This window comes from Heterocephalus glaber, unplaced genomic scaffold (genome assembly GCF_053883595.1).
Source record: "Heterocephalus glaber isolate CG9 unplaced genomic scaffold, H.glaber_assembly_v1.0 deba00001532, whole genome shotgun sequence".
Classification (NCBI taxonomy): domain Eukaryota; kingdom Metazoa; phylum Chordata; class Mammalia; order Rodentia; family Bathyergidae; genus Heterocephalus; species Heterocephalus glaber.
In genome coordinates this window covers 2,837,396-2,863,770 of record NW_028258330.1, presented here as the reverse complement: position 1 = coordinate 2,863,770, position 26,375 = coordinate 2,837,396, and the positions used below count along the sequence as shown (strand labels likewise).

Sequence of the window (26,375 nt, the reverse complement as noted above, 5' to 3'; positions counted from 1 at the left end):
TCTGGCCCAGGGTCTCATCAGGGAACCCAGGTCACATTTTGTGTACCTCTTCACTGTCCCCCAGTCTGGAACAGTTCCTCGGGCTCGCCTTTTCTTTCATGCTCCTGACAGTCACATAGAGTTCAGCCCTTACTCTAGAGGGTGTCCTGCCAGCTGGTCCATCTCTTGGTTCCTCTGGAGCAGACTCCAGTCATGCATTCCTGGCAAGAGTGCTACGGAAATGAAGCAGTGTGTTGCGGCACAGGTCATGGTGTCTTTCTGTCTCTGAGGTTTAATGACAAATTGCCCAGACTGCCCAGTCTTCATGAACTAAACACCCAACTGAGTATAAAACCTTTCAAGGGGAAAAATGACTAATAAAAATTCCTAATGTGGAAGCACTTATATCATATTTCCTTGATACCTATTCTGAGTTCACTGTTAATGAGAAAGTAAACATCTGTGGGATCTGTGGGAAGCTATTGGTTTAAAATGTGGTTTTATTATTTTTTTTCGCCCTGTTAACGTAGGCATTCCCCAGCTGAAGAATAGGTTGTATTCCCCAAGCAAAGGCTGTGTGTTTGGTGTTGGACTCCATTTATCCATCGAAAAAATTTTAGGTAAATGGAAATTTCCATTTAATATTGTGCTAGGACAGAAACTCATTTAACTTGTAATACAGCTTCAGAGTAATTTGGGAGATTTTTTTCCTCAGTACTGGGGATTGAACCCAGGGCCTTACTACTGGCTACATCCCCAACCTTTCTTATTTTTCTGTTGGGACAGTCTTGCTGAGTTGCTCAAGCTGGACTTGAACTTGCAGTCCACCTGCTGCGGTCTCTCAGAGTGCTGGGATTACAGGAGTGCACTACTATGCCCCAGTGGGATAATTTTTTTTTAAGGAAAAAAAGATGAAGGAAAACAGCAACAAAAAATGAGTTCAAAAGGAAACTTGCTGTCCTGAAGGAGGCCAGCTCAAGATCACCTTCTGCTGGAGCCCTGGTCTTTGTTTCACAGTCCTTTTTCCGTATTCTCTCAGAAATGATGTGGCTTCTCTTGCAGCCCTTAATTTAATGTTAACTTAGAACAGCAGTTGGGCTTTAGTGAGCTGAGCTGTTGCTGAGTGGTGGCGGCAGATGGAGCGCTCTGTGGTTGCATCTTCTTGGGAAGTGGCTTCCCACCACAGCTCTGGCCCCTACTCCCAGCTCTTGGCTGTCATTGCCCCTTTTTTCCTACCTCTAACCTTGTCTTTTCAGTCTGTCCAGTCTGGAAATCCTCAGTCTTTCAGTTCCTGCTCTGGTTTACTGTCAAGACTCACCTGAGCATCACTGGTTACTCCCTAGTGCTAGTAACAGACAGGCAAGGCAACACTGTGAAGTTAGAAAAGTCTGGAGTGCTAGGAGACCTGATCTTCATCAGGCGTGAGTGAGGCCAAGTGTGCTTCCTAGAGGCCTTATCCTAACTCTGCCACTGGCTGTGCCCTGGCCACTGGCTGGGAGCAGAACGAGCTACCAGTCTTCAGTCCAGCATGGCTCTGCTTGAACACCACCAGCTGGGAGAAACTGGCCCTGTTGTCTGTCTTATCCTGAAATGTCACCTGCCCGAGAGCAGGGCCTGGTGGCAACTTGTTCACCATGTTAGACTCTGGGCCTAGAGCAGCACCTGGTTTGTCCAGGGTGCTTGAGAGGCACCTGCTGAGTGATGAACACGCATCCCAGCCTTTCCTGCTGCATTTCCCCCTTCACTTGGAGAATCTTGGGGTTTTGCTTCCTTTTGGGATTTGTTTTGTTTTTGGACTTCCCTAGTGATTGATGTTTTTATGTCTTTGTTTTGAACACATCTGGCATTTTCTGCTTTTTAGACCAGAGAAGCATTCTCACAGAGATGTGATTTTTAAAGAGATCATGGCCTAAGTTGATCAGCTTATTACTTAATAATATGATGATTTATGAAATATTTCTCTCTGGATTATAGTGAAAAGAAGAGACTAGACCTGGAAAAGAAACTTTATGAGTATAATCAGTCTGACATATACAGGTAAGTGATGATGGTGCTGACAGTTTTTTGGGGGTTTTTTTTGGTACCAGGGATCAAACTCGGGACCTTGTGCTTGCGAGGCAGGCAGCAGAACCACTGAGCTAAATCCCTGGCCCTTGTGCTGACAGTTTTCAAGGCAATTTGGATATGTGAATCAAAATTTAAACCATACTCCAAATTCTGTAGTTGGAATACTTTTCCCATTCTCTCATGTGTAATATCTAATAATTTGAATTGGCTGTTACAATTTAATATTATTACGAAGAAAATTGATGAAGAAAATTATGAAGAAAATTTTTTCATTATTTGTTGTTTGCATTATTTTAGGAATATGATTTACTTAAATATTTTAAAGGAGTTTCTGTAATGATTATGGCATGTAATTATTATAGTTGATCTTTCAACAAACTACTGTAGGCAGGGTTACCTGGTTTCTTTTCATGGATATATGAGAATGACTATTAAAAGTGTTATAATGGATAATATATCTGTTATCCTTTCCAGGTTACTTACTATGATATTAAGAACAGATTTTAATATCTTAATTTCTATTTTATAAAAACTGAACTTTATTCGTAACCTAAATGTTTACCATTACCTCTGACATTCATATTCAGAGTTTCTGGCTATGATAACATTAAATTTGTGATTTATGCATGGCACACTAAGTGAAAAATGAAATAGAGAGAGAGAGGAGAATACTGTAAAAACAAATCACCCATTAAGTCTGTTTATTTCTTCTTCTTCAGAAGTATCCATTAGTTTAAAACAAATATACTTCCAAGGTTTCCAGTCAAGGTAGAAGCCATATGCCCTAGCAGCTCCAAAAGAGACAAGAAACAGCTGTCTTGAGGGTGCCCTGGCCTCAGGGTCAGCTCAAGTTGGAGGAAGTTCATGGTAGCTGCTGTTTTGCCAGCCCATCGCTGTTGGGGCCGGGACTGGTATAGACTCCATGCAGCCTGTACTTGGGCAGCTTCCTGTACCTTAAAATCCAAGCTAACCAACATGGCTGCCTCTCCCTGGTTCCCTGAGAAGGCAGTGCCTGAATCTAGGGTTTGTGTAGGTGGTAGTTGACTTGTGGAGGTGGTTACACAGCTGGTGAATGAGGCTGGGAAGAAGGAAATGGGAGCTGCCTGGTTTGGCTCCTCCAGACCTTCAGAGGAGCCGGGGCGACTGCCCTTTGCTCTGCTGAGCACCCCCACCCATTGTAAAAGTGGCCTGGTGGAGTGAACTCCTTCTTACATGCAAGCATTGGTTCCCTGCTGCTAGCAAAGAGAGACCATCCCAGGAGAGCAGGAGATGGTGGGGAGCTGAGGCTGGTGCTGCCAGGCTGCTGCAGTGGCTGGTACAAGGAAGGTGGCAGGGGATGGACTAGGGTCCTGGAGGTGTCCCCTACCACGGCCCACCAGGTTCTCCATCATAACCACCTCTTCACCCTCTCCCTAAAGTTCTGTGTTGCCCGAAACTTTATAGTTTCTTAAGCACAACAACTCTTTCGAGTATAGCACATAAGCATGTAGGCTCTGTTGGTAAACACCTCAGCTCCATCTGATACTCAGCAGCTCTCAGCCAAGTGGGCTTGTGGCAGTTACTTCAATCGGGAATAATGATAGTTATGGACAAGCACACAATGAGTTAGTACACACAGAGCGTTCAAACAGTGCTGACCCAAATGAAGAATCAAGAACTTATTCTTATTTATTGCCTTTGAACTCTCTAGCATGCAGTTTCTGCTGCCCAGAAGTTTTCTCTCATCCCTTTATTCTTGTTTTCTCCAATTTTGCTTAACTTTTACCCATCTTTTAGGTCTCAGCTGAAAAATATTTCCACTGGGAAGGTCCCTACTTCCCTTTTATCAGGTCAGGGCTGCCCAGTCTATGAAAGTGCCTTTCCATTTCCTGCACAGCCTTCACCACACTGTGTTTACTTAGTTGACTGTTTTTTCTATTGACTGTATGTGACTGGCTTTCATGCTTAGAGGGGTGAGCATATGAGTGATTGCATGGACAGGTGGATGTCTGACTTGTATGACCAGCTTTGAAGGTTAATGGGTAGAGAAGGGAACTAGAATGTGGATGGAGAAGGCCTGGTTACTGTGGTACCTGCTCCAGACGAATACTGGAGGTACCAGCTTTGCTAAGTGCCTCAGTATGAAAAACCGTGTGTTAGGTTTACGTCCATTTCTGTCATATGTGTCAAAAACACAGACATAGGCAAAACAAAAAAGAAACTCATAAGTTCTTTTCAGAAAGAAGAATGGTAACAAGTAACCACTGTCAAAGCACATCATCACTAGCACAATTGTTTTGGAAAATTGTTGGCCTAGTATTAGAGGTTTAAGGTTTGTTGGTGATTAGTGTTGAAAATCTCCACCATCTTTGCAATCTGTTTTGAGGTGAATATATTTGTGGCTTTTAAAACTCATTTTCTTGGTAAAAGAATGTTAGGCAATTTACTACTCAGCAATGTAAATGCCTTGTAACAGGTACTCTTATGATTTCAATACTTGTGAAGAAGAGTTGGATTAGCAGTATTGGTGCCCTGAGAAGAGCAGGAGGATTACTTGCAGATGTCCAGTTTGTCTTTTGGTGCTGCACAGTTTGAGTAAAATCTATATATTATTATAAACATTTTAACAATATGGTTTTTGTAATATCTAACAATTATTTTAATAAAATGAGAGCTTTTTTGATATTTTGAATTTAAAAATTTCTCAGTTGTATGGATTATCATTTATAGTTTTGTCCTATTCCCTTATGAGCGAGTAACTTTGAAGTTATCTGTCATATAAAAAAATGCCAATGTGCTATGTATCTGAATGTGGCTACATAGATGCCACTCCTGAAATCATATTTCATTTTGAGAAATAAATCCATATAAATCTTTACCATGTGAGTGTTACTGTATGATCTTGTATATGTTCTTCAAGAGTAAGAGTATTCTGCCATGATGTACCCCAGGTAGCACCTCAGGGATGCTGATTAATTTCCTTTGAGTTATAGTACCTTGGGTAAAGTATCTTAGATTTCATTGCCTCGTTAACAATTTTGTTAAAGAGAAACTCTCCTTAGGTTTGTCAGAATCTAACTCCATTGTTAAAAAATTTGCTTTTATTATTTTTTTTCTAGAGCTAAGCTGAAATATGTAAAACTAAAGAAATACCTGAAGGATATATGTGAATCTGAAAAGAAGGCTCATATTCGAAACCAAGAATATTTAAAACAATTCGAGCATGTCGAAGCTAATGTTGGACACTTTACCACAAGTATAGAGAAGCTTCAGGAACTGAAGGTGACACCTTGTATTGTACTATGTTTTTAAAAAAAACCTCTTTTCAGAAGAGTGGCAGTCATGAAGGTTCAGTTGGTTGCACATAGGATTAAGTATAAGCTTTCTCTTGAATTACCATGTGGCCAAATTTGATCAGAAAACTTGAAATTGCATTTCCTAATATTGCTACTGCAGTTGAGGAATTAATGGAATATCTGTGTCCCAGGCAGGATCACTAGCCAGCCCCAGGTGCAGAGTGTGACACCTGGTGTTTGTTTGTGGAGTGATCAAATTTGAGCAGCAGTAGAATTTCCTCTAGAAACTGTTACCCTTTTTACAAGGTCCCTTTTCTGTGCCTACGATCTTCCCTGCTGGCCCAGCAGTACACTGGGGGAGCACTGAAGGATAGAAATAGTCATACTCCTCGGCTGTGTGATCCAGAGCAACTGCTCTTCGAGGCCCTCTGGCTCTGGTACCTCATTCCCCTCCAGGGCTTAGTTACCTGTTGCTCCACAAATCAAGGCAAGTGTGGAAGCTCAGTGAGGCCTTCCTGACCATTTGCAGTGGCCAGGCTTTGTTGCCCAGATAACCCGCTGAACACGGACGAGTACAGGAGGAATTGCCTTCAGTATCTCCACGCTTTTTTTTTCCCTGGCCTAGTTTTATTGAGAAAACTTCCAACTATACAAGAAAATTTAAAAACTTATTTTTTTTCATTAAGTTTATTGGTACATTTTAGGTATACAGTACAGTTACATTCATCATTGGTTTCTTGTACCTTTACATGATGTATCTTGGTCCTTATTTTTCCCCATTCCCCTGCCTTGCCTTCACCCCCTCCACCCCCTCCACCCTTCCCTATTTACAAAGACTTTGTTTCCAGTTTTTCCTTTTCTCATATTTTTTTCTTTTCCCTTCTTTCCTTTCCCCTACCCCTCCCACTTCCCCTACTCCTTTAGATCTTATCTTCCTATTTCACATTGTCAGTTATACATTTTGATCCTTATTTACACTTTTTGGTTTTCACACCAGAGAAACTATTTGGTATTTACACATGTGTGTTCTGTTTATTTCACTTAAGAGTATGGCTTCAATGTGCATCCGTTTAGCTATAAATGTCTCTAGTTTCTTATTCTTTATGGCTGAGTAGTACTCTATTTTATTAAAAAATAAACCCACATCTCTATCCAGTCTCCAGTTCATGGGCAGTTGGGCTGTTTCCAAGCTTTAGCTATTACAAACTGTGCTGATATAAACATGGGTGCGCATATATCGCTGTGGTATGATTCTTTTGGGGAACATACCCAGCAGAGGAATAGCTGGGTCAAATAGGACTTCTAATCCTAGTCCTTTGAGGTATCTCCATACAGATTTCCACAGTGGTTGCACCAGTCTGCACTTCCACCAGCAGTGGAGTAGGGTTCCTTTTTCCCCTCAGCCCTGCCAGCATTTGTTATTGGTTGATTTCATGATAGCAGCCATTCTTTCTGGGGTGAGGTGGAATCTCAGTGTTTCTTTCATCTGCGTCTCTCAAATGACCAGTGATGTTGAACATTTAAAAAACTTGTTATTAAGACCACTTCCCTATTCTCCACTTAGAGTCAGTGCTTATAAATATTTTGCTCTATTTGCTTGGTGTGTGCATGAAAGTCTGCTTCATGTATCGGGACACTTCTCTCCTGAGCACTTAAGTGTGATCTGAACACCAGGCGGTCTCCTACATGATCATAATGCTGCAATCACACCTAAGAAAAGTAATAACAATTCCATAATATCATTAAATAGCCAGTCTGTATCAATCGGCTTTTTTGTTGCAAGGACATAATGTCCAACATCCATAACTTAAAGGAGGACATAGTTTATTTATCTCATTTTCAGAGGTTTCAGTCCATGGTCAGCTGGCTCCAAGGCAGAAATGTCATGGGAGGAAGGTGTGGCAGAGCAGAGCTGCTCAGTTCATGGTGGCAAGAAGCAGAGCAGGGAACAGTGGCAGAGCGAAGGGGCAGGGACCAAATACAGTACCCATGGTCACGCCTCCCCAACCCACACAAACACACCCAGAAGTGTGCTTTACTAATCCCCTAGGTAGCTTCCAGTTGACAATTAAGCTTAACCATTACAGAGCCCCTACTCAAATCTCCCCAGTTTTCCCCAAAAGTATCTTATATTTCCAGACTATGAGCCCACTAGGGTTCACATAGTTGTTTTTTGTGTTACTAGCTATTGTGCCTTGAGTCTTTTAGTCTGATTTCATTTCCTGCCACTCTTCCTCTTACTCCTCATGACACTGAGATTTTGCAGGAGGAGGCCAGGTGTGGCCATTCTGAGTTTGAGAACCCATTTACTGGAGCAGCACCCATGTATTTCCTGTAAACTAGAAATGCAGTTCATTTAGTACCACCCAGGGAGATCTGTGGCCATGCAGACGTCTTGTAGCTTTGCTGATCCATCTACCACTGTAGCTGCTGTTGAGCACCAAAAATGTGGCTGTGAGACTGAGGATTCTGTTTCCCTTCTGTTAATTTTGAAGGAAATAGTCACAGCTGAAGCTCAACTTCCACTGGTGTTACAGTGGTGATCCCTAGATATGTCTGTTTTAGTGTGCCTTCAACCTGTAAATTAGTAAATAAATATGAGTGATAGTTTGGCGTCACTGGAATACTGTGTTCCTCACTAGTGTTCTACCTAGTGGTTCAGGGATCCATTGGTGTGCATTGCCTGAATCAGTTATTACAGTGAGATTATGAAATGGTGATTTTCTACTTTGTATCCTGACTTTCTTCCATAACAAAGGACATTTTCCTCCTTTCCCCTACTTTCTTTCTTTTTTAATATCACAGTGGATTTAATTTTTATTTAGTCAGTTTGTTATCAGTTATAGTATTTTTCTGTTGCACCTGTTTTTCAAACTTGGCTGGTAGGAGTCTCCTTATCATTTAGGGTGCTGGAGATTGAACCTAGGGCCTTGTATATGCTGAGCACGTGCTCTACCAGCCGTTGGGAATTGTCTTAGTTACTTCCTCATTGGTGCGACCAAATACCCACAAGTTAAAGGAGGAAAGGTTTATTTCAGCTCACAGTTTGTAGAGGCTAGCTTCAAGGCAGGGCATCATTGCAGAGGGGCATCATAGAGGAGAAACAGTCCATGGTATAGCAAGCAGGAAGCAGAATCCCTCTTTCCCTTTATATTCCATCCAGGCTATAAGCCTATTGGGTGGTGCCACCCATATCTAGGATGGGCCTTCCCATTATCCACACCTAGAACTATGCTACAAATCAGTGGACTAATTTAGTTATCACATACCCTTAATCCATATTCACATACCCTAGATCCAGCCACCTCTGAAAAGCCCCAAGAATGAGCATGTGAGGCTTTGGGGGGACATCTAGACACAAGCCATAACAGGAGTCTCTTTAGATTGACTTCTGTGTCCTTTTTACATCGCCCCATTGTTCTGAGCCTTCCTTGCTTTTCTGCATAGGAAGATGTTCCAGGGTTGTGTTATATTTTCCCTGTCTCAGACATGAAATTAGCAGCCACAGCTTCAGAAGGCAAAGGCTTTCAGTGGTGAAGGATATTGAGAAGCTGAGGGTTAGCTGTGCTCAAGTCATAGCAAGTTTTGGGTATAGCATTCCAGTACTATCTTAGTATTTAGGTAGACTGTCTAGAGTTCAAGAGCAGTTGTCACTATCTGTCCTAAACCACTTTTCAGAGATTTCACAGAGAAAATAAAAGTGGTGGACAAAGCATAGAATTTTTGCTTGAGGAAATCATAGAAAATGTCCTCTTATTTTTATATTGAGGCTTTATTTAATTATTGATAAAACCAAATGAGGGAGCAATGAATTTGAAAGGAAGAATCATCTTTTGTAAATACTTTTATATTGAGAGCTGTTGTAGTCAGGGTTTTGCAAGGGAATAGATATAATACAGGACACATAATTTATAGGATTATTTTATAACAGTTACCCAAAGAGTCAAGTGCAGAGGAGTGCAAGACATCTAGCCGCACACTAGAGACAAAAAATCTAGCCAAAGGTCTGGATCCCACAGCAGTGTCCTGCACAAGTCCAGCTGAGGCCTAGAGTCCAAGGCAATGTCCTCCATGAGTCCAGCCAGTGGCCTAGAGCCTATGCCAATAACTCATGCTTCTCCATATTGAAGATCTGCACCAGGAAGGCCCAAAGGCCAGTGATGAAAGCCAGAAAACATGTGCCAGTGGGGTGAAGGATTTGTGCCACCAGGCTGAGGGATCTGTACTGGAGCCAGGAAGTGATGCTCACAGTGAAGATCAGAGCTCTCCTGACGAGAACAGCAGCCATTCCCAGTGATAGCAAGGCCCCAAGTTTCTCCTCTGATGAGAACAACCAAGTTCTCATCAGGAACACCAACCACAGCAAGCTTCTTCTAGAAAACCACTTGCCCATGATCTTCTCCTCCAGTTCTCTTTTTATGCCATTGACAAAAATACTCAGGTCGCTCTTCCATGTCCAACCACACTGATTCTGTTCAGCTGGGCATTCCAGTTGACCATTAGTTAATTCCCTACAAGAGCATTTGTTGTGTATAATAGAATATATTTTTTAAAACTTGTGTATTGAGCTATGAAAGAATATCATCGTAGGGAAACATCTTAAAAGAATAAAAAACTGCATTTACAGAAATATGAAAAGCTTTATCCATATATATGGTTCAGACATTATATACAAGTTGCCTTTTAGAATTTTGGATAAGAAATACCTCTTTAAAAAGCATTATGCTGATAGCATAGAAGAGCAGATTAGGTAACTACAGTGGAAAAGACATGAGTTGCATGAAGAACTGTCTTGTCGTGGCCACTTCAGCCATTCTTGTGCTTTCTGTGTGCATATGAGACGAGACCATGTGTCAGAACCCAGAGAGCCATGCCCTGGGTTCAGCAGAGTTTCACATAGGGAAGTTGGTCTTTTCTTGCTCTTCTCTGCTGGTTCCTCTTGTGCCAGGGTCGAGTGGTAGCTGTAGGTATGAGAACCTCCTCCCAGTGCTCCTCATTTAGGTGTCTGAACTTCACCTCCTGTGTTGCCTGACTCCAGACGAATCTCAGGACAGAGGTGTCCACAGGGTGCTGCCTGCATACATGCGATGCCAGGGCTATTTCCTTCAGATAGAGCAGATGACCTATGGATGACCTGCAGGTTGGCAGGAGGCAGGAAAATTAATGAAAGTGAAGCAGTGGGGGAGAAGTGGGATCTGCCCAAATTATGCTGAGTAGATTTCTCCCTCTATGGAGATGGGCTAGGGCCACCTTATTATATGTGTACCATTAAAATCTTTAAAGATGGGCTCAAAGCTAAAACAGTTTCAACTGATTTTACTAATCATACTGTGTTATTTGGAGACCAAAGATAATTTTTAGTGCTTTTAAAGGATATGGATGTGTTGTGTAGTTTTGAAAATATAGTATTGGGGCTGTAGGGCTGTATTGTTACTTGTCAGGTGGGTGAAGGAGCCAATAAACTCGCTGCCAGAGTGTAAGCATGAATGTGAGTCCTGTGAGGAGCATGGCTCCTCATGCTCTGCTTCCTGCTCCTGGCATTGGCTGCTGTCTAAAAGGGTCCCAACCCCAGGTTGTCCTCACTCAGAGCCGTTTTTCCCAGATTCCCTTTGTCTTGTCTCAGACAGATTGGGTTCTTCCCAAAGTATCCCCTGAGAAGAGAGTCAGCTGTAAGACACTCACCTGGGAAAGGAAGGAACATCAGAAGGCTGGGTGGGGAAGCAAGGAGAAGGAGGGCACAGCAAGTATCACCAAGCTGCCTTCTGCAGCTGGCCACTCATGCCTCATTGCACAGGGAAAACTCTGGTGAGTGGTTGGGAGTATCTGGGATGTGTATCCTGGGCACTGCCTGGTGTGGGTTGAGAACTGGTGGGCAAAGGCACAGGTGGCGGTGGGGTTAGCCATACCTCCTATGGCCACAGCAGCTTTCTGGTTCCAAGGAGCCTTAGGCACAGAGACCTTGGTACTGGAACTCAGAGCACCCAGAGTGGTCCAGGACATGTGTAGAGCATTGCCAACGTCTGCATAGCCCCCCTCAGCAGCAGTGCCAGGCACAGGGTCCCCACACTAGGCACCTCGTCACTGGTTATGTCTTGGCCGGAAGTGTTGACCCACACTTTTCAGAACAAAGGTCAGATGCTTGTCTCTGCCCGGTCTCAGCTTTAACTGTATAAACATGCACCTCACACACATGCATGCACACTTGCATACATGTGCACACACTCGCACGCAGACATGCACATTTGCTCGCCTCCTCCTCTCCCTGTCCTCTCCCACCCATTTTCTCCCTCCATCTCCATCTGTCCCTCCCATCTGTCTGCCTTCCCTATTCCTGGCTTTCTGCCTTTGCCTGTCCCCAACTCCTGCCTCTTTCTCCCCCAGAGCCTTTATGTCTCCCATCCCTTATCTTCCCACTCCTGTTCTACATCTCCTGCACATGTGCACTCCTCACACACATACTTGCTCACTCACATGCACCCACAGCACTTTAAAACAGCTGAACAATTTGCATCTCCTCCAAAGCTCTGAATTATTTCCTCCTTACCTCCACGAGAAGGCCCCTCTGCTGCCCTGCTTTAGGTCTGTGTTACGTTATCACAGGAAGCACTTCCTGCATGGGATTGGAATTGTTTACATGTCTGTTTTCCTTCTTTATTGTGAGCTCCTTGCCTCCCAATTTCAATGCTCTCACTATGGCACACAGTAAGCACTCAGGAAGCACTGAGACCTGCCCCCCTTGACTGAAAATTAATGCTTCCATATTTTTTGTTTTGTCCCTTATGGACCATGAACAACTATATAAGAACTAATGTGGTATTGATTATACCTTTTGTCAATGATGGTGAACCTTTTAGAGCTTTCAGTGATGACAAACAGCTCACTGCAGCACAAGTGCCATAGGTTCGCCACCACTGCCTATGTTATAACTTTGCAAGAAGCATTTGGGTTTCTAGCAGAGGCATTCTGAAGATGTAATCTCATTATTTAAAGATTTATTCTTGTTAGAAATTCTGTCATTAGGTTATATGTGCCAAAAGGGAATAAGATTTGAAAACAAATATTTTGAACTCTCATTCACATTCCTAGTAAGTATTTTGACAGACACTGTGGACAGGGCATGATCTTCAGGCTATTGAAGGACCAAATCTGTAGCAAAGCCCATTTTTATCAACCGGAGTGCCTTACTCATAAATATTTATTAGTTGAATAAATAAATGTTCTCCATACTTTTGAATAAAGTTCACAATGTAGGAAGAAGCACATATATTGGAAAAAATAGAGGAAGAGAAAACAGAAGACTGTGAATCTGAGTTTTATGTCTTTAATTCACTTGAGAATTAAATCAGACAACTAATGTGACTCTGTACCCATTTCTTCAACTGTAATATGAGGAGGCAAAGCCAGCTGATCTTCAGTGTCTGTTCATTTCAACTGTTCCCCTGTTCTGTAACAGAGAAATCTCTGTACAATCCGAAAACCAGGGAAAGAAGGAAGCTTGCAAAGAAAAAGGCAGTGGTGGCATGATCAGGACCATAGCACTGGGACAGAAGAGACACTTCAGGTGTGAGCATGAGGATACAGAGGAAGCATGACAGAACACAGGGAGGGTGCATGGTGAGCCTGGAGAAACACGACAGAGACCTGAGGCATCTGCAAGTACCTCTGGCTGCCCTCCCCATGACCCTAGATCCTTGTTAATATTCCAGTGAATGATCCGAAGTAATGTGCATGTGCATGTGCATGTGCAGATGGGAAAGCCTCCTCAATTTTGTTGTACAACATCAAACCACTCCCATGAAGCAAATAGTAACAGACAGAATGAGTTACCAGATGCCTGGACTCAATGCCCTTGGTTTACCACCCAAGACCAGATTTCCCAGCTGGAGCAGAGGATGAAGGGATTATTTTGGAGCAGCTCTGTACTAGGCCATGCTGCTGGGCATGAGTTAGGTAGTCCCTGAAGCAGCAAGTCTAACTGAAAAATCTAGGCCAAGTGGCAGAAAGCAATCGGGGATAGGAGTCTGCACTAGCAAAAAAGGATGCATGCTAAGCCTAGATGTGGAAATAGAAGAAACATCTGAGGCCTGATGGGAAAAGAAATCAGCAACAGCATGTGAAAGACCAGCTGTTGGAGATGGAAATGCAAATGAAGACACGTACTCTGATGTTAAAGTATATATTTTTTAGTGGGGAAAGTCTTGGAAACATTTGTCTATACAGTAGTTTACAAACTTTAAAAAAGCTTTTAAAAGTAACTGAATCCTTAAGGAAGTGGGACTAGGGAGCCTCAGGGAGTTGTAGAGAACAGCTGAAAGCTCCTGTTGACCTGTGTTCAGGAGTGGATTTGATGGGTGATAATCAAGTGTCATATGTAAAAGTGAAAGATAAAGAACAAAGTCCCTTTAGGTCTCAATCTGTTGTCCCAGGTGATGTAGAATTAGAGTTTGTATCAATCATTGATTTTTAAGAGTACCATTCTGATTTCAAAAAATATTGTACAGTTTTTCTTTGCATCAGTAATTTTGAAAAGTTTGGTAACTTTTTCAGATGTATGGAGAACAACCTAAATTGAGCTCTTGAAGATATCTGACTGTTCTTCAGAAAGTGCTTATGCAGTTATCACTTCCATTTTGGCTTAGCGGAATGAATTGAATAAAACTCTCATGCTTTCATAAGGAAGTGTTAGGTCTTTGGGAGATACAGCTCAGAAATGACCCCATAGTGACAAGATCAGGGACAGTACTCACTGATCTCAAAGAGTGAAAGAAAACATTTGTAGTCACAGAAAAAAAGAATTTTTGTTTAACTTGTAATTACATATTATAATCCATCTCTTACTGCTTTTTAAAGATAATTTCCCATGAAATCTGTGAAGTATGCCTGTTTAAAGCTCTTAGAATTAAAAATTAAATATCTCTAAATTCAAAGGCATAGATACAGAATAGAGAGATGTAAATTGTTTTTATAATTGCCTTATTTCTTCATATTTTCTATTTTATCATTTGTAGCATGGCCTTGTAAAACTTTGTATCTATTTAGATCATTACTGCCCTCCATCATGTTAATAGCATTCTGCTACAGGAAAAATAAATCCCTATTATTAAAATATAGGACAGCATATAACACCTTTTAAAATATTTTGAGGGAAGCACATCAGTTTTGGTTATTAGTGACGGTTCATATTGTGTGTCAGTACAAACCCAGGCCTATGTCATATTCAAGCCAAGAACTAAGGAAACAGCTTTCTAAGTTAATGATCTCATAGGTGTATATTTAGTTGCAGTGCATAACTTCCTAATTTAGAAAATGTTTTAATACTGTACTTCTTGGTGATGGACCATAATCAGTGACTTTTTAAGCTTTGACTACTAATGTACTGAATTAAAGTGCTTTTTATGCCTTGCATTTAAGAAAGAGGTCATTTTATGATTGAAGCTCTTTCATCAAGTATGTGGGGTAATGATCCAGACATCTTTTTTGGTACCAAAGTAAACTTGAGTTTTATGGTACTGATGACTTTCTACAGTATTTTTTATTCCTAGAAAATGGAATTGCTTTAAATTGATGATCTACCTGATAATACACTCAATTGCTGTGATTATTAGGAAGATTATGTTGTGTAGATATTGCATACATAAGAAGTCAGTAGGATTGATTTTTTCCTTTGTTTAGAACAAAACTTTTTAAAGAAAATACTAACATTTTACTTGCATATTCAAGTAACTGGATTTTCACCATAACTTATGATTGTCAAGCTGTATCATATATGTACATATCTATACCAAGATTTTATTCTATAAATAGATGAGACACTAAAAAATCCATTAAACCTTGCTTTATTTAACAGTATATCTAACATTCTATAGAATTCAACACTTGGTATGTGTTATTTATGAAACTAAGGTAAGTTGAATTTCTTGGCAACATCAGTTTATACTTCCTACTTCACTTTTCCTTTTATGTTGTAAAGACTGCAAGATACAGACAGTTTCTAGTTGTAATGATATCTGCCACAAAATCAAACTTTGTTTATATTTAGATTGAATATGAGACTCAAATTAAGAAGATGCATCTACTCTCAAAAGATAGCCTGGGAATAAAAGGTGAACTGAAAGATGAAGGCAGAGAAAAGGTAATAAATTAAAATAATAAACTTTTTGTTTTCAGATGATTTCTGGAATGTTTATATTTTAAGATATTATTTTAATAAAATCACCTCATAAAGATCATTTTGATTAAACCTTAAGTGATTGAAGATTTTTGCTTACAAAGTATTGCTTTAAGGTATAATTAAATTTGCCAAAAGGCAGTCACTTTGGGGTTAAGATTTAGATTCCAAAGAAAAACCTTGTTAGCAGGTAAAATTGCGTTTTTCTAAATAATGCTTTATAGCTACTTTTTGTCTTACTTTGAAAAATGTTTTAAATGAAAAGTAAACAAAATGTTGCATTTGGGTTCTTTCCTTTCTGTGTGTAATTTTGTACGTTTTAACCTTTTCATAGAGAAAGTGGAAAGAAAGATTGCATATCTAAGCAATAGACAAAAAACCCCAGCAAGAAATACTTAAATAAATTCTGCTATGTATCTGCTGTAATGCAGGCTTCTAATCCTCCCGCCTATCTCCATATAAATGATTCTGTTCAAGACCATAGATGTTTTCTTCACTAAAAGCAGTAAAGCTCTTTTAGATGAAATGTCTAAAAACGTCTTGTAATAACTTGGAGCATGCTGGCAAGAGTAGTCACTTGTGCCTGTGTGAAACCCCCTCAGCCAGTCGATATTGGAATAAGCAAAAATGTTCACATCACTCCATTATTCAGAAAAGCCAGCAGCGTGCTGGTTCCTTAGGCTGCAGCATTCATTAAGAAAAGCTTACTGGGCTGAAAGCTGGGAACTGATGATAACGGGATATGATTTTCATATTTAATGCTTTCCTTGGAAGAGTGTGTGTGCTACAGATTGATAGAAGAATCAACTGCTACTTTACTAAAAGACTTTCAGGTTTGCCCTGTAGCTACCGATGGAATCATTCAGCCAAGAAATTAACTTTTTCTCCTTTTACCTGCTTTATATATCTGCTAAGCAGGCTGCCTGGCTGCCAGTAAATGTTATTATACAGTTAACTGTTTGGTATTTAAGACTCTTATCAGAAAAGAAACAGAGGCCACACTATTTTGTTTTTATAGTAGGAGGAAGGTTTTAGTTTTTCTTTCTTCCATGCATTAGCAGGCATTAATCTGAGTTTATAGGAAGTTTTAGTTTTCTTTCCCATAGATTAGAAAGTTAAAAAAACTAGAATTTAGAGCATTCTTTAAACTGTAAGATACAGAACACCAAGCTCCAGCAACTTTGACCTATATAAAAAGGCCTTTAATGATAAATGATTTATATGCCATTAGATGTAGACCCAATGTGGTATGATGTGATAGACTTCTAAACCACTCAGTTTTTCTGTTTGACATTTAGTCATGAAATAATTGACATGTTTTTAATCTGTAAGCCAGTTTGTTCTTTCTGTGCTGCTCCTGATAGACACATTCTTAGTACAGTGGTGTCAGTGGTACTTAAGTAAAAGGGGAGACTTCTTTTTCTATTTGCACTACTGATTCCTTACCTTGCATATGATTATGGAGTGTTCTTTTAAGTCATATTCAAACAGAGACAAGAGACATACTCCTTAAAATGTTTCACTTAATAATTAGAATAGAAGTGTTTTCTCTTATTGTAAAAGGTGTCATCTCCTTGGAAGCTTTGACTAATGATTCCACATAAGAATCAATTAGATAACATTTTGAGAAACTTACATCTTGCCTTTCCAATTTACCATTGATGTGAAGTCAATTAAAAGGTAAATATGTTGCAGCAAAATCATGACTTAATCCTTATTTTAGACTAACTCCCAAACAGTTCCTTATCACGTGAGTTCTTTGTTATCAGAAATCTGAGTGCCTCACCTTTGGGTAGCCATATGAATTAATCTCCACAACCAGTTGTTTGTCAGGGACTTTCCTGACAAAAGTTATAGTAGGCCCCTCTTCAAATGTCATAATTCTTGCCATCAAGGTGCTTCTTGGAAAGCACTGTTCTTTCCACAGCACTGTCACTTTCATCACCTTCATATTCTCCACCAGGGTCACCTCACCAGGGTCCCAGCTTCTTATCACACATTTAAAATGGTGGAGAGTACACTGTGGGGATGGAGAGGCTACCTTAGAATTAAAGAAACCAGAGATAACACCATTTGATGGTAACAGCTTGGAATGACTATCTAGTGATCAACCCACTAAATAACTTACAGAATACACCATTAAAACCCAATTTTAACAGAGGCATTTTACAGTGTAGATAGTTTCAGTGGCTTTTGGGTTTAATGGCTAGAGACATCTCTGTGGCCTGAGTCAAAACTGGTGGTGAGTATAATTCATCCTGGTGGCAGAATGAAAAGCAAGTTGTCATACTGACACAGTGTGTCAGTTTGCTAGGACTGCCGGGACAAAGTCCCACAGCCTGGGGAGTGAAATAGCTGAATTTGATTTCTCACAATTCTAGAGGCTGGAAGTCCCAGATCAAGATGCCATCAGGGTTGGTTTCTGGTGAGACCTCTCTCCTTGAGTTATAGATGTTATCTTCTCATAGGTTCTCACATGGCCTGTTCTCTGTATGCCCAAACAGATAGAGAGACCTGGTGTCTCTTCCTCTTTTTAAAAGGACACGAATCCTATTTGATTAAAGTCCTACCCTTATGACCCCCATTGATCATTACCCTCTCTTCAAGGCCCTTTCTCCAAGTATAGTCTGTCATAGTTACTTTTCTTGTTGTTGAGACAAAATACCCAACACCCACAAGTTAAGGGAGGAAAAGTTTATTTAGCTCACAGTTTGTAGAGGTATCAGTCCATAGTTGGTTGGGTCCGAGGCAGGGTGGCATGGCAGAGGGTCATTTCAGAGGAGAACCAGTTCATGGTGGGCAGAAGGCAGCAAAGCAAGAAGCAGCAGTCAGTGAAGTAGCAAAACAAAGAAGTGACAAGCAGTGACCCTCTTTCTGTCTCTTATATCTTTTCCAGCCTATCCACCCTTAGGGCGGGTAGCACTCATACTCAGAGTGGGGCACCCTTAATCCTACCCAGAACTATGCCCAACCAGTCAGTGGACTAATTTAGTAATCATGTACCCTTAATCCCAGCATCATACACTCCAGATCCAGCTACCTCTGAAAAGCCCTACCTATGACTACATGAGGCTTTGAGGGGACATCTAGACATAAGTCATAACACAGTCAACTGGAGATTCTAACTCCATCTATGAATTGGGAGAGGTGCAGTCACAATTCAGTCCATAGCAAGTTGTATTGTAAAATAGTTCCAGGAAGACTGTTGTGTCACAGTGCCACACTTGTTGAGTCTAAGAAACCAACATGGGTACATTACTAGTAATTAAACCTCTGTCTTTATTCAGATCTTTTTCACTACTTTTTCTATTAATGTCCTTTTTCTGGCCTAGGACCCAGTGCAGTATTTAGTATTAAAAGTTTAAGTTTTTAAAAATTTAGCCTAGTATGGTGGCACACACATGTAATCCCAGCCCTCAGGAGGCTGAAGCAGGATGGCCATGAGTTCAAGACCAGCCTGGGCCACATAGTCAAGGCCAGCCTGAATGAACTACACAGTGAGACCCTGTCGAAAAAAATGAAAAAAATTCCTGATTTTAATCATGAACTGTGCTAATGAAAAGAAAAATGTCCCTGTACTTAGGAAATACACACTGAAGTACTTAATGGTAGAGAGGTAGAATGTCTTGACCTATGTTTGCATGATGCAGAAAAAATTAGTATGCATATGTAAGTATATATAGACACACACAGAGGGAACTAAAAATGATAAAACATATATACCATCGGTCAGTCTAGCTGAAGAGTATTAGGAAGATTTTTTATATGATTCTTGCAACTTTTCTGTAAGTTTGAAATTAAAAAGTTGTGCACATACACACACACCCCTACCCTAAAATAAAAACAACAGCAACAGCTAGACCTAGAGTGGAAGAAGCTTCCTCTGACTGAGGAGTCTTGACCCAGCAGTTTGAGTTTTAAGAAGTTGTCCTATTGACCCAGTCACATATGAGCAGGGGAACTCACTCAGGCACAATCAGTGTGGCATGGCACAGAGAGGCAGCCAGCAGGGTTAGGGTTAGGGCAGATCCCTTGAGAGTGGATGGGTGGAATAAGGTACAGTGATTCCATAGAAGATAACAGGCAGCTATTAAAATGGTAACACACACGTACTTACTAGCAAGGGCATAGAACATCTCTAGAAAGAGCTGCAGGAAGCTTCTCAGAGTTTCTAGGGAGGAAACTGAGGACTAAAGTTGGAGGGTGTCATGGAGAATTTTTTCCCGGTAACTGTCTAGTCCTGCTGTATCTTCACATTCTCCCACCTCTGCCATTCTGCCAGTCTCTGACTTCAGTTGTAGTCTTTAATCCATTTATATTTCATAAAATTACCAATGAAGTAGGATTCTCATCTGCCATTTGGCTGTTTTCTCTCTGTATTTTGTTCCTTTCTTTATCCATCTTTTGCCACTTGTGTCAAACATATTTTCTAGTGTGCCATTTTAATTCTCTTGTCATCTCCTTTAGCATGGGTACCCTGCTGCTTCAGCTGACATCTCCTGTGGTCTGGGTATGGCTTGGATGTGTTCCCCATAGGTCCATGTGCTGGGAACATGGTCTTTGGTGCAGAGATGCTGAAGTAGTGGGACCTCATGGGAGGTAGTTTGGTCATGGGAAGGATTAGTATAGTTCTTGCAGGACCCTGATTAGTTCCTGGGAGAGCAGGTTGTTGCTTGAAAGAAGCCAGCCTGGCCCCGAATCTCTGCATCCTGTCTGCCATGTGATCTTGTCCTCTCACAGTCCCCACCATGACGCTATTGGCTGTGCTGTGGTGTGCTGTGATGTAGTCAGAAAGTCTCCATAAAAGCCAGGCACCATGCTCTTGATTCTCCAGGACTGTCATTGAAATAAACCTCTTTTGTTTATGAAGTAACCGCAGGTATTTTATTATAGCAACAGAAAATCAACTAAGACAACATCTTGGCTTTTAATACTTGTAATATAATAATATGCAAGTTATAGTGGCTTATAAAAGTTATAATCTAGTTTGGATTGTTATAAACCTAATTTCAATGGCATTTAAAAAATTTGCTCCTTTGTAGCTCTGTTCTCTTCCTACTTCTTTGTGATATTACTGTAATGTAAACTGTCTTTATAGCTTATGTGCTTTTTATCAATACAGATTTATAATTATTTTGTGAAGTTATTCTTTTAAATCATATAGGAGAAAAAGTTACAAATAATAAGTACAATTTATACTATCATTTATATTTACTGGTATAGTTACTTTTACTAGTAGTCTTTATTTCTTAATGTGGATTTGAGCTACTCTTAAGTGGCTTTTCATTTCAGACTGAAGGATTCTCTGTAGTATTTTGTGCATGGCAGGTATGATACCAATAGATTCTCTTTCTCTCTTTTATCTAGGAATGTCTTAATTTCTCCTTCATTTTTGAAGGAGAGTTTCAGTGACTATAGAATGCCTGGCTGATAGTCTTTCTTTCAGTGTGTTTAGTATGTCTTCCCACTGCCTGCTGAGCTCCATGGTTTCTGATAAGATACCACCTTTGATCTTACTTAGGGTCTCATGGACATGAGAATATCATTTCTGTACAGATATTCCTCGTTTAACGACCTCCCCGCTTAACGACTGTTCTGACTTATGACCTGAGACATGCTGTTCAGACTTACTACCTGGTGCTCAGATTTACAACCTGTCTTTTTTTTTGTACAGTTCTATACATCTTGTTTGTAGAGCCTCAGTGTCTTTTTTTGGTACAGCATATCTTATTTATACAGTACTGTAATTTTTGTTGATTGTACTGTACAGTACTATAGTTTTATGTTGTTATACATTATAGCACTACATGTTAAGAGTTGTGCAAATAAATGCAGTCATGAACCAGCCATGGTGGTGCATGCCTGTAATCCTAGCACTTGGGAGGCTGAGGCAGGAGGATTGCTGCAAATTTGAGGCCAGCCTGGGCTACATAGTGAGTTCAGGGCCAGCCTGAACTACAAAGGGAGACCCTACCTCAAAACAACAACAAAAAAACCCATGGTGGAGCTGGGGTGCCAGGACACTCTCAGCATGGCAGTGTTTTCTAAACCTGCCATGCCATTTCTGTCTCTGAACTTTTGGGAAGATGGCTGTGTTTCAGAAAGAGGTGGCGCAGGTTCAGCATCACATGACCCAGCAAAAAAGGCAAGAACTTATGCCTGGAGTAATCTTTGTGGGTCACCTACCTCCAGTACTTTTTGAATCACAGATCAAAGCATATTTCTCCCAATTTGGCAATATTAGAAGATTCAGACTGTCCAGAAGTGAAAGAACTGGAAATAGCAGAAGCTACCCCTTTGTGGAGTTTGTATCTAAGGATGTTGCCAAGATAGTGGCTCAGACAATGCCACAGCTACCTTTCAGTGAAAGACTCCTGGTTTATCGTTTTATGCCACCAGAAGAGGTATATGAAGATCTTTTTAAAGGCTGGTGAGTTCCATTTCATCATCCAGTATACCCAGCAATGAAATGGTATAATAATAAGCGGACACTTCTACAAAAGTTGTGCGTGGAAGATCGATTTAAAAAGAAAGAAAAATTACTGTGGAAGAAATTAATTGCAAAAGGAATTGATTATAATTTTCCTTCTATGGTTTTATCTACTAAGAAAAAAGAGGTTTCAGACAAAAAAGATTTCCGCAAAAAAGAAAAAGGCTCCAGGCATACTGGAGGAGGAGGAAGAGGAGGAGGAGGAGGAGGAGGAGGAGGAGGAAGATTATTTCAAACGGCTCTCCTCTCACTCCCAATAAGACCGGGGATAGCCAGAGTGCCACACCAGTTTGTATAGCAACATTTTTTGAGAAACAAAAATCTGAAATGGCTGAAATAAATGATGAAATAGTCTTTAAACAGCCTGTATCCAGTGTAAAGGAAATGCCAGAGACTTCCTCACCTGCTTGTTCAGGGAAAAAAAGACAAGAGTGAAGAAAAAGAAAACTGATTCTGAATGTATTGTGTGAAGCATGTCTTACAAGAAAATGTGATTTGATATAAGGGCTGACTACTGTATTACACTGGATACAACCAAATCAATCATTAAGACTTTCAGAGGAAAAACATACTGGTTATTCAAGGTCAGTAAAGAAAGCAGTAATTTTGGCTCATCTGACCTTGCTGAAATTTGGGGTACATCACAGCCTGCAGTGGTTGAGCTCCCAGTGCCTTTGTCCTGGTCTCCTACTTTTCTGTTCAGATTCTTTTTAGCTGCCCTTGGTTTACCATGTGTAAATATCACTATTAACTGCAGGTTTAAGTACTAAAGTGTTGTGGCCTTTTGCCACCAGCAAATAAAATTCTTGCTTGCTTGACCAAACAAAAATAAATAAATAAAGTAAAATGAATACAGTTGTCAAGTTGGAGTTTCATTTGACCATAGCTTTGTTCTGAATATTGTAATGTACACACTATATATAGTTCCTCGTTTAGCGACCCAACTCATTTAATGACCCAGTCCTAGGATGTTAACTTGGTCATTAAGTGAGGAATGTCTGCCAAAGCAAGCTGGCTTTGTTTTTTTGTTTTTTTGGGTTTTTTTTTTTTTTTTAATAATTTCTGTCTCTCTTCTTTTTGTTTCTTGCAGTGCAGGGGATGGAACCCCGGGCCTCATGCATGCTAGGCAGGCCTTCTGCCACTGAGCTGTACCCCAGCCCTTGTGTTTTTATTGTGGGACTGATATGTACATTATTCGCATACTTTAGATTAGTTCTTTAATCTGATTTCCTTTGGTTCTTTGTGCATATTTAATGTAGCTAATTCAGTGCCTCTGTCTGCTATGTTCAGGACCTGGGTTTCCCCATGGACAGTTTCTCTTGACTGCTTTTTTTCCCTCCTGAGTAAGAATCATAGTTTTTTGTCATTTTTCATAATTTTTTGTTGAAACTTACACATTTTAAATAAGAAAATGTGGTAACTCTATGATCAGCTTTTCCCCTTCCTGAATGTGTTGCTGGTGTTTGTCTTGGTGTTGTTTGGTGACTTTCTTAATTCATTATGTGAAGTCCACATTCTTTTTCATATGTGGTCACTGAAGTTTCTGTCCAGTTGGCTCAGTGATTAGCCAATGACCAGACTGAATGTTATGAGTGTCTTAACATGGCACAATGTTACCAGTGCCTTGGCATAAGCACCTCCATCTTGAAACATCACTATGCACTCATGTCATAAGCAAGATACTTGCACTGCTGTTAAATGACTGGGAACACCAAGAAGCTGCTAACTCTAGATGTTCTGACACTGAGCCACTCAACACATGGCACCACTGCTTACAGCCTGCCTTTGCAGATGCACCCAAGAAAAAGAGTATAAAACTCAAGTATTTCCAGTCCCAGAGTCCATCTGGGGACTGCCACAAATGGCATGGGCTCTGTCTGTCTGGAAATAGCACTGGCCACTTGTGTGATCAGCTTGTGTGGCAGCGCTGGACTAAGACACAGAGTGCTTTTGTCTGTTTGGAAGAAAAACATATGGACTCTTTATGGGAAGGAGGAGCACAGGCTCCAGCAGCAGCTCCTGCCGTGTAGATGAGGCCATCTCTAGACACTTAAGTGTGGACTCCTGTGGCTCAGGAGTGTTGCTGGTAAGAAGCTCAGAAATGGACTCTAAATGCATGCCACTTGTGGAATCAGCTTGCATAGCAGCAGCAGCACAGGGAAGGTGGATGAGGACAATGGGCGCTTATTCCTGGCGCTTATTCCTTACTTGTGCTGAGTTGTTGGTGTGTTCTGCTCACCAGGCCACCCTTGGTCATCGACAGTGCTATTCCACTCGCCCTGAACCTCCACCTGGGCCGCAGCCCACACAGGGTGATGGACTTGCTATGCTGAGGCACTGGTCTTTGTGTGAACCCTCTAAATATTGAGATCTTAAAAGGTATAAAATAAACCATGTGATTTGTAAGCTGACCGAAGTGTACACATTTCTCCTCCAACAGTGCTTTGATCCCTTCCAGACTGCTCAGGACAGAGCTTGCTTTTAATGCCCAGAAGTAGAGTTGTCAGTCTCTACTGGAGGCTCCTGTGTGTGGGGGCACTCAGTGAGCACTTGTCCATGCAGTTCGCAACACCTCCTTAGTCCTCACTTCCTGCTTCCTGCTCTGCAGAGCTGGAGCTCAGCATCCTGATTGCAGGGTATAGGTGCCTCCTACATTCCCAGAAAAGTATTGGAGCATCAGACCCATGCCCCCAACTTCCCCTTTGAATTTTAAGTTAGCTGTTGTTTGTCCCAAGTTATCTACTACCTTAAGCAGCCTCCCTATTAAACAATTACTTTTTTAAAATTTTCAACAAACCGCCCCAGGGAAAACAGCTGTTTGTTCTGGGTAAGCTCAGAGCCAGGTCAAATGAACAGTGCTTGTGCAAGGTCTCCCAGGGAACTGTCAGGTCGCAAGAAAATAGTTCTCTGGAAATGGGTCTTCAATGGGATTATATTCTCCCGCTCCTGTGGCTTCTGGGCTCCTGGTTTTTACTGTGAGCACAGGTCTTCAGGGCTCTGCAGACCTAGGGAGGGTGTTGGGAAGAATGTGGGCTCCTATACCCTAAAGCCCACTGTTCTGACCCAGAGTCAGCTGGTTTTCCTGAATAAATGCTCGTCAGGTTGCCACAAGCCTGTTTAATTTCCAGAGTTCTGAGAAGTCATTCTGAACATTTTCCCAGCGCTGTCTCTTTAGAATCAGAGAATTTTATTCCACCACTCTCTCTGATATTCCTGATCATTTGCTGACTTCAAAGTTGTTTCTTTTATTTTGAAAACAGAAGAGACAGCTTAGAGGAGGGGAGCAAGACCTTGATTCTGTTTTTGTGATGCATATGACATTTCTTACTATGTTGGTCTCACTTTTTCCATCTGCAGAGGAGGGGTGCAGATACATCTCCCATTTACCCCACACGTCTCTGTGAAATAAATGCTCATATGTGTGGAAGTGCTTTTGTCCCTTTGGAAGAAAAACACTTAACTTTCTGCAGGCTTCAGGCTTGTTATTTCAGTGGTTCTGCTTTCCACTGTGTATACTTGATCAAGCCACTGAACCAGTCCCTCTGCTTCTGTCTCAGTCTCTGTGTCTTTCTCAGTAAGAGACCATGTTCATTCTTGCCTAATAAATTTAAATTGTAGGTGGACCACACCTGTAATCTTAGCACTTGGGAGGCTGAGACACAAAGATCACAAATTTGAGGCCACCCTGGGCTACATAGTGAGTTCAAGGCTGGCCTGGACTATATAGTAAGACTATCTAAAAAAACCCAATAAAACAAAATTACTTGAAGATGTTTGGAAAAAAAACTTGGTGTTATTTATAGTTTGGCTATAAGTTATGAGTATTTTGTGGAGGTGGCAGTACATTTTAATGCCATCCCAAAGATGGTTATTGGAAGTACTTATAGTACACATAATGTTAGAAATAATTTTGAAACCTCCAGTAGTCTTTTGTATGTTCTGCTGTTTCCTTTCCTCTCCTTTCCTTTCTCTTTTTCTTTCTTTCTCTTTTTGTCAAGTTCTTCATTGAATCTTGAGCTCTGTGGAGAACTCTTAGAACTCATAGCTGTTTTGTTTTGTTTGTTTGTTTTTTTTATCATGGTAAACTATACATAGCAAAAACTATACCAATGTAATTCAATTTCAAGCATGCAGTTCAGTTGCTTTAAGTGTATACATTTCTTTTTCAAAATTATAGCTTCCATATTCCCTGGCCATAATTGCTTTATGAATCAGCACTGCTACTAAAATTAAATAGTATGGACTACATGATTTTATGCTCATTTGCTATGTAGAAAGGCATGCATTTCATGAAATATGGTAGGTGCTGACTTCCATGGCCATGCTTTCTTTATCTCTCTCCTTTTCTGAAAGCAAACTAATTGTTTCTATACATTATGTTTAACTCATATTTTTC

General features: G+C 40.8%; 1 protein-coding gene and 1 pseudogene across 3 annotated transcripts in view; both read left to right on the top strand.

The window, feature by feature from the left end:
- The window catches only part of Kiz (kizuna centrosomal protein), a 102,163-nt gene that overhangs the window by 4,401 nt on the left and 71,387 nt on the right, over positions 1–26,375 (top strand). For all 3 annotated transcript variants that reach the window (XM_013070755.3, XM_021255124.2, XM_013070756.3), the window contains exons 2-4: positions 1,954–2,016; positions 5,145–5,307; positions 15,361–15,453. In XM_013070755.3, the coding sequence (XP_012926209.2) occupies positions 1,954–2,016; positions 5,145–5,307; positions 15,361–15,453 (319 nt within the window). The remainder of the gene's footprint in view (positions 1–1,953; positions 2,017–5,144; positions 5,308–15,360; positions 15,454–26,375) is intronic.
- LOC147824620 (MKI67 FHA domain-interacting nucleolar phosphoprotein pseudogene) lies at positions 15,462–26,373 on the top strand (annotated as a pseudogene).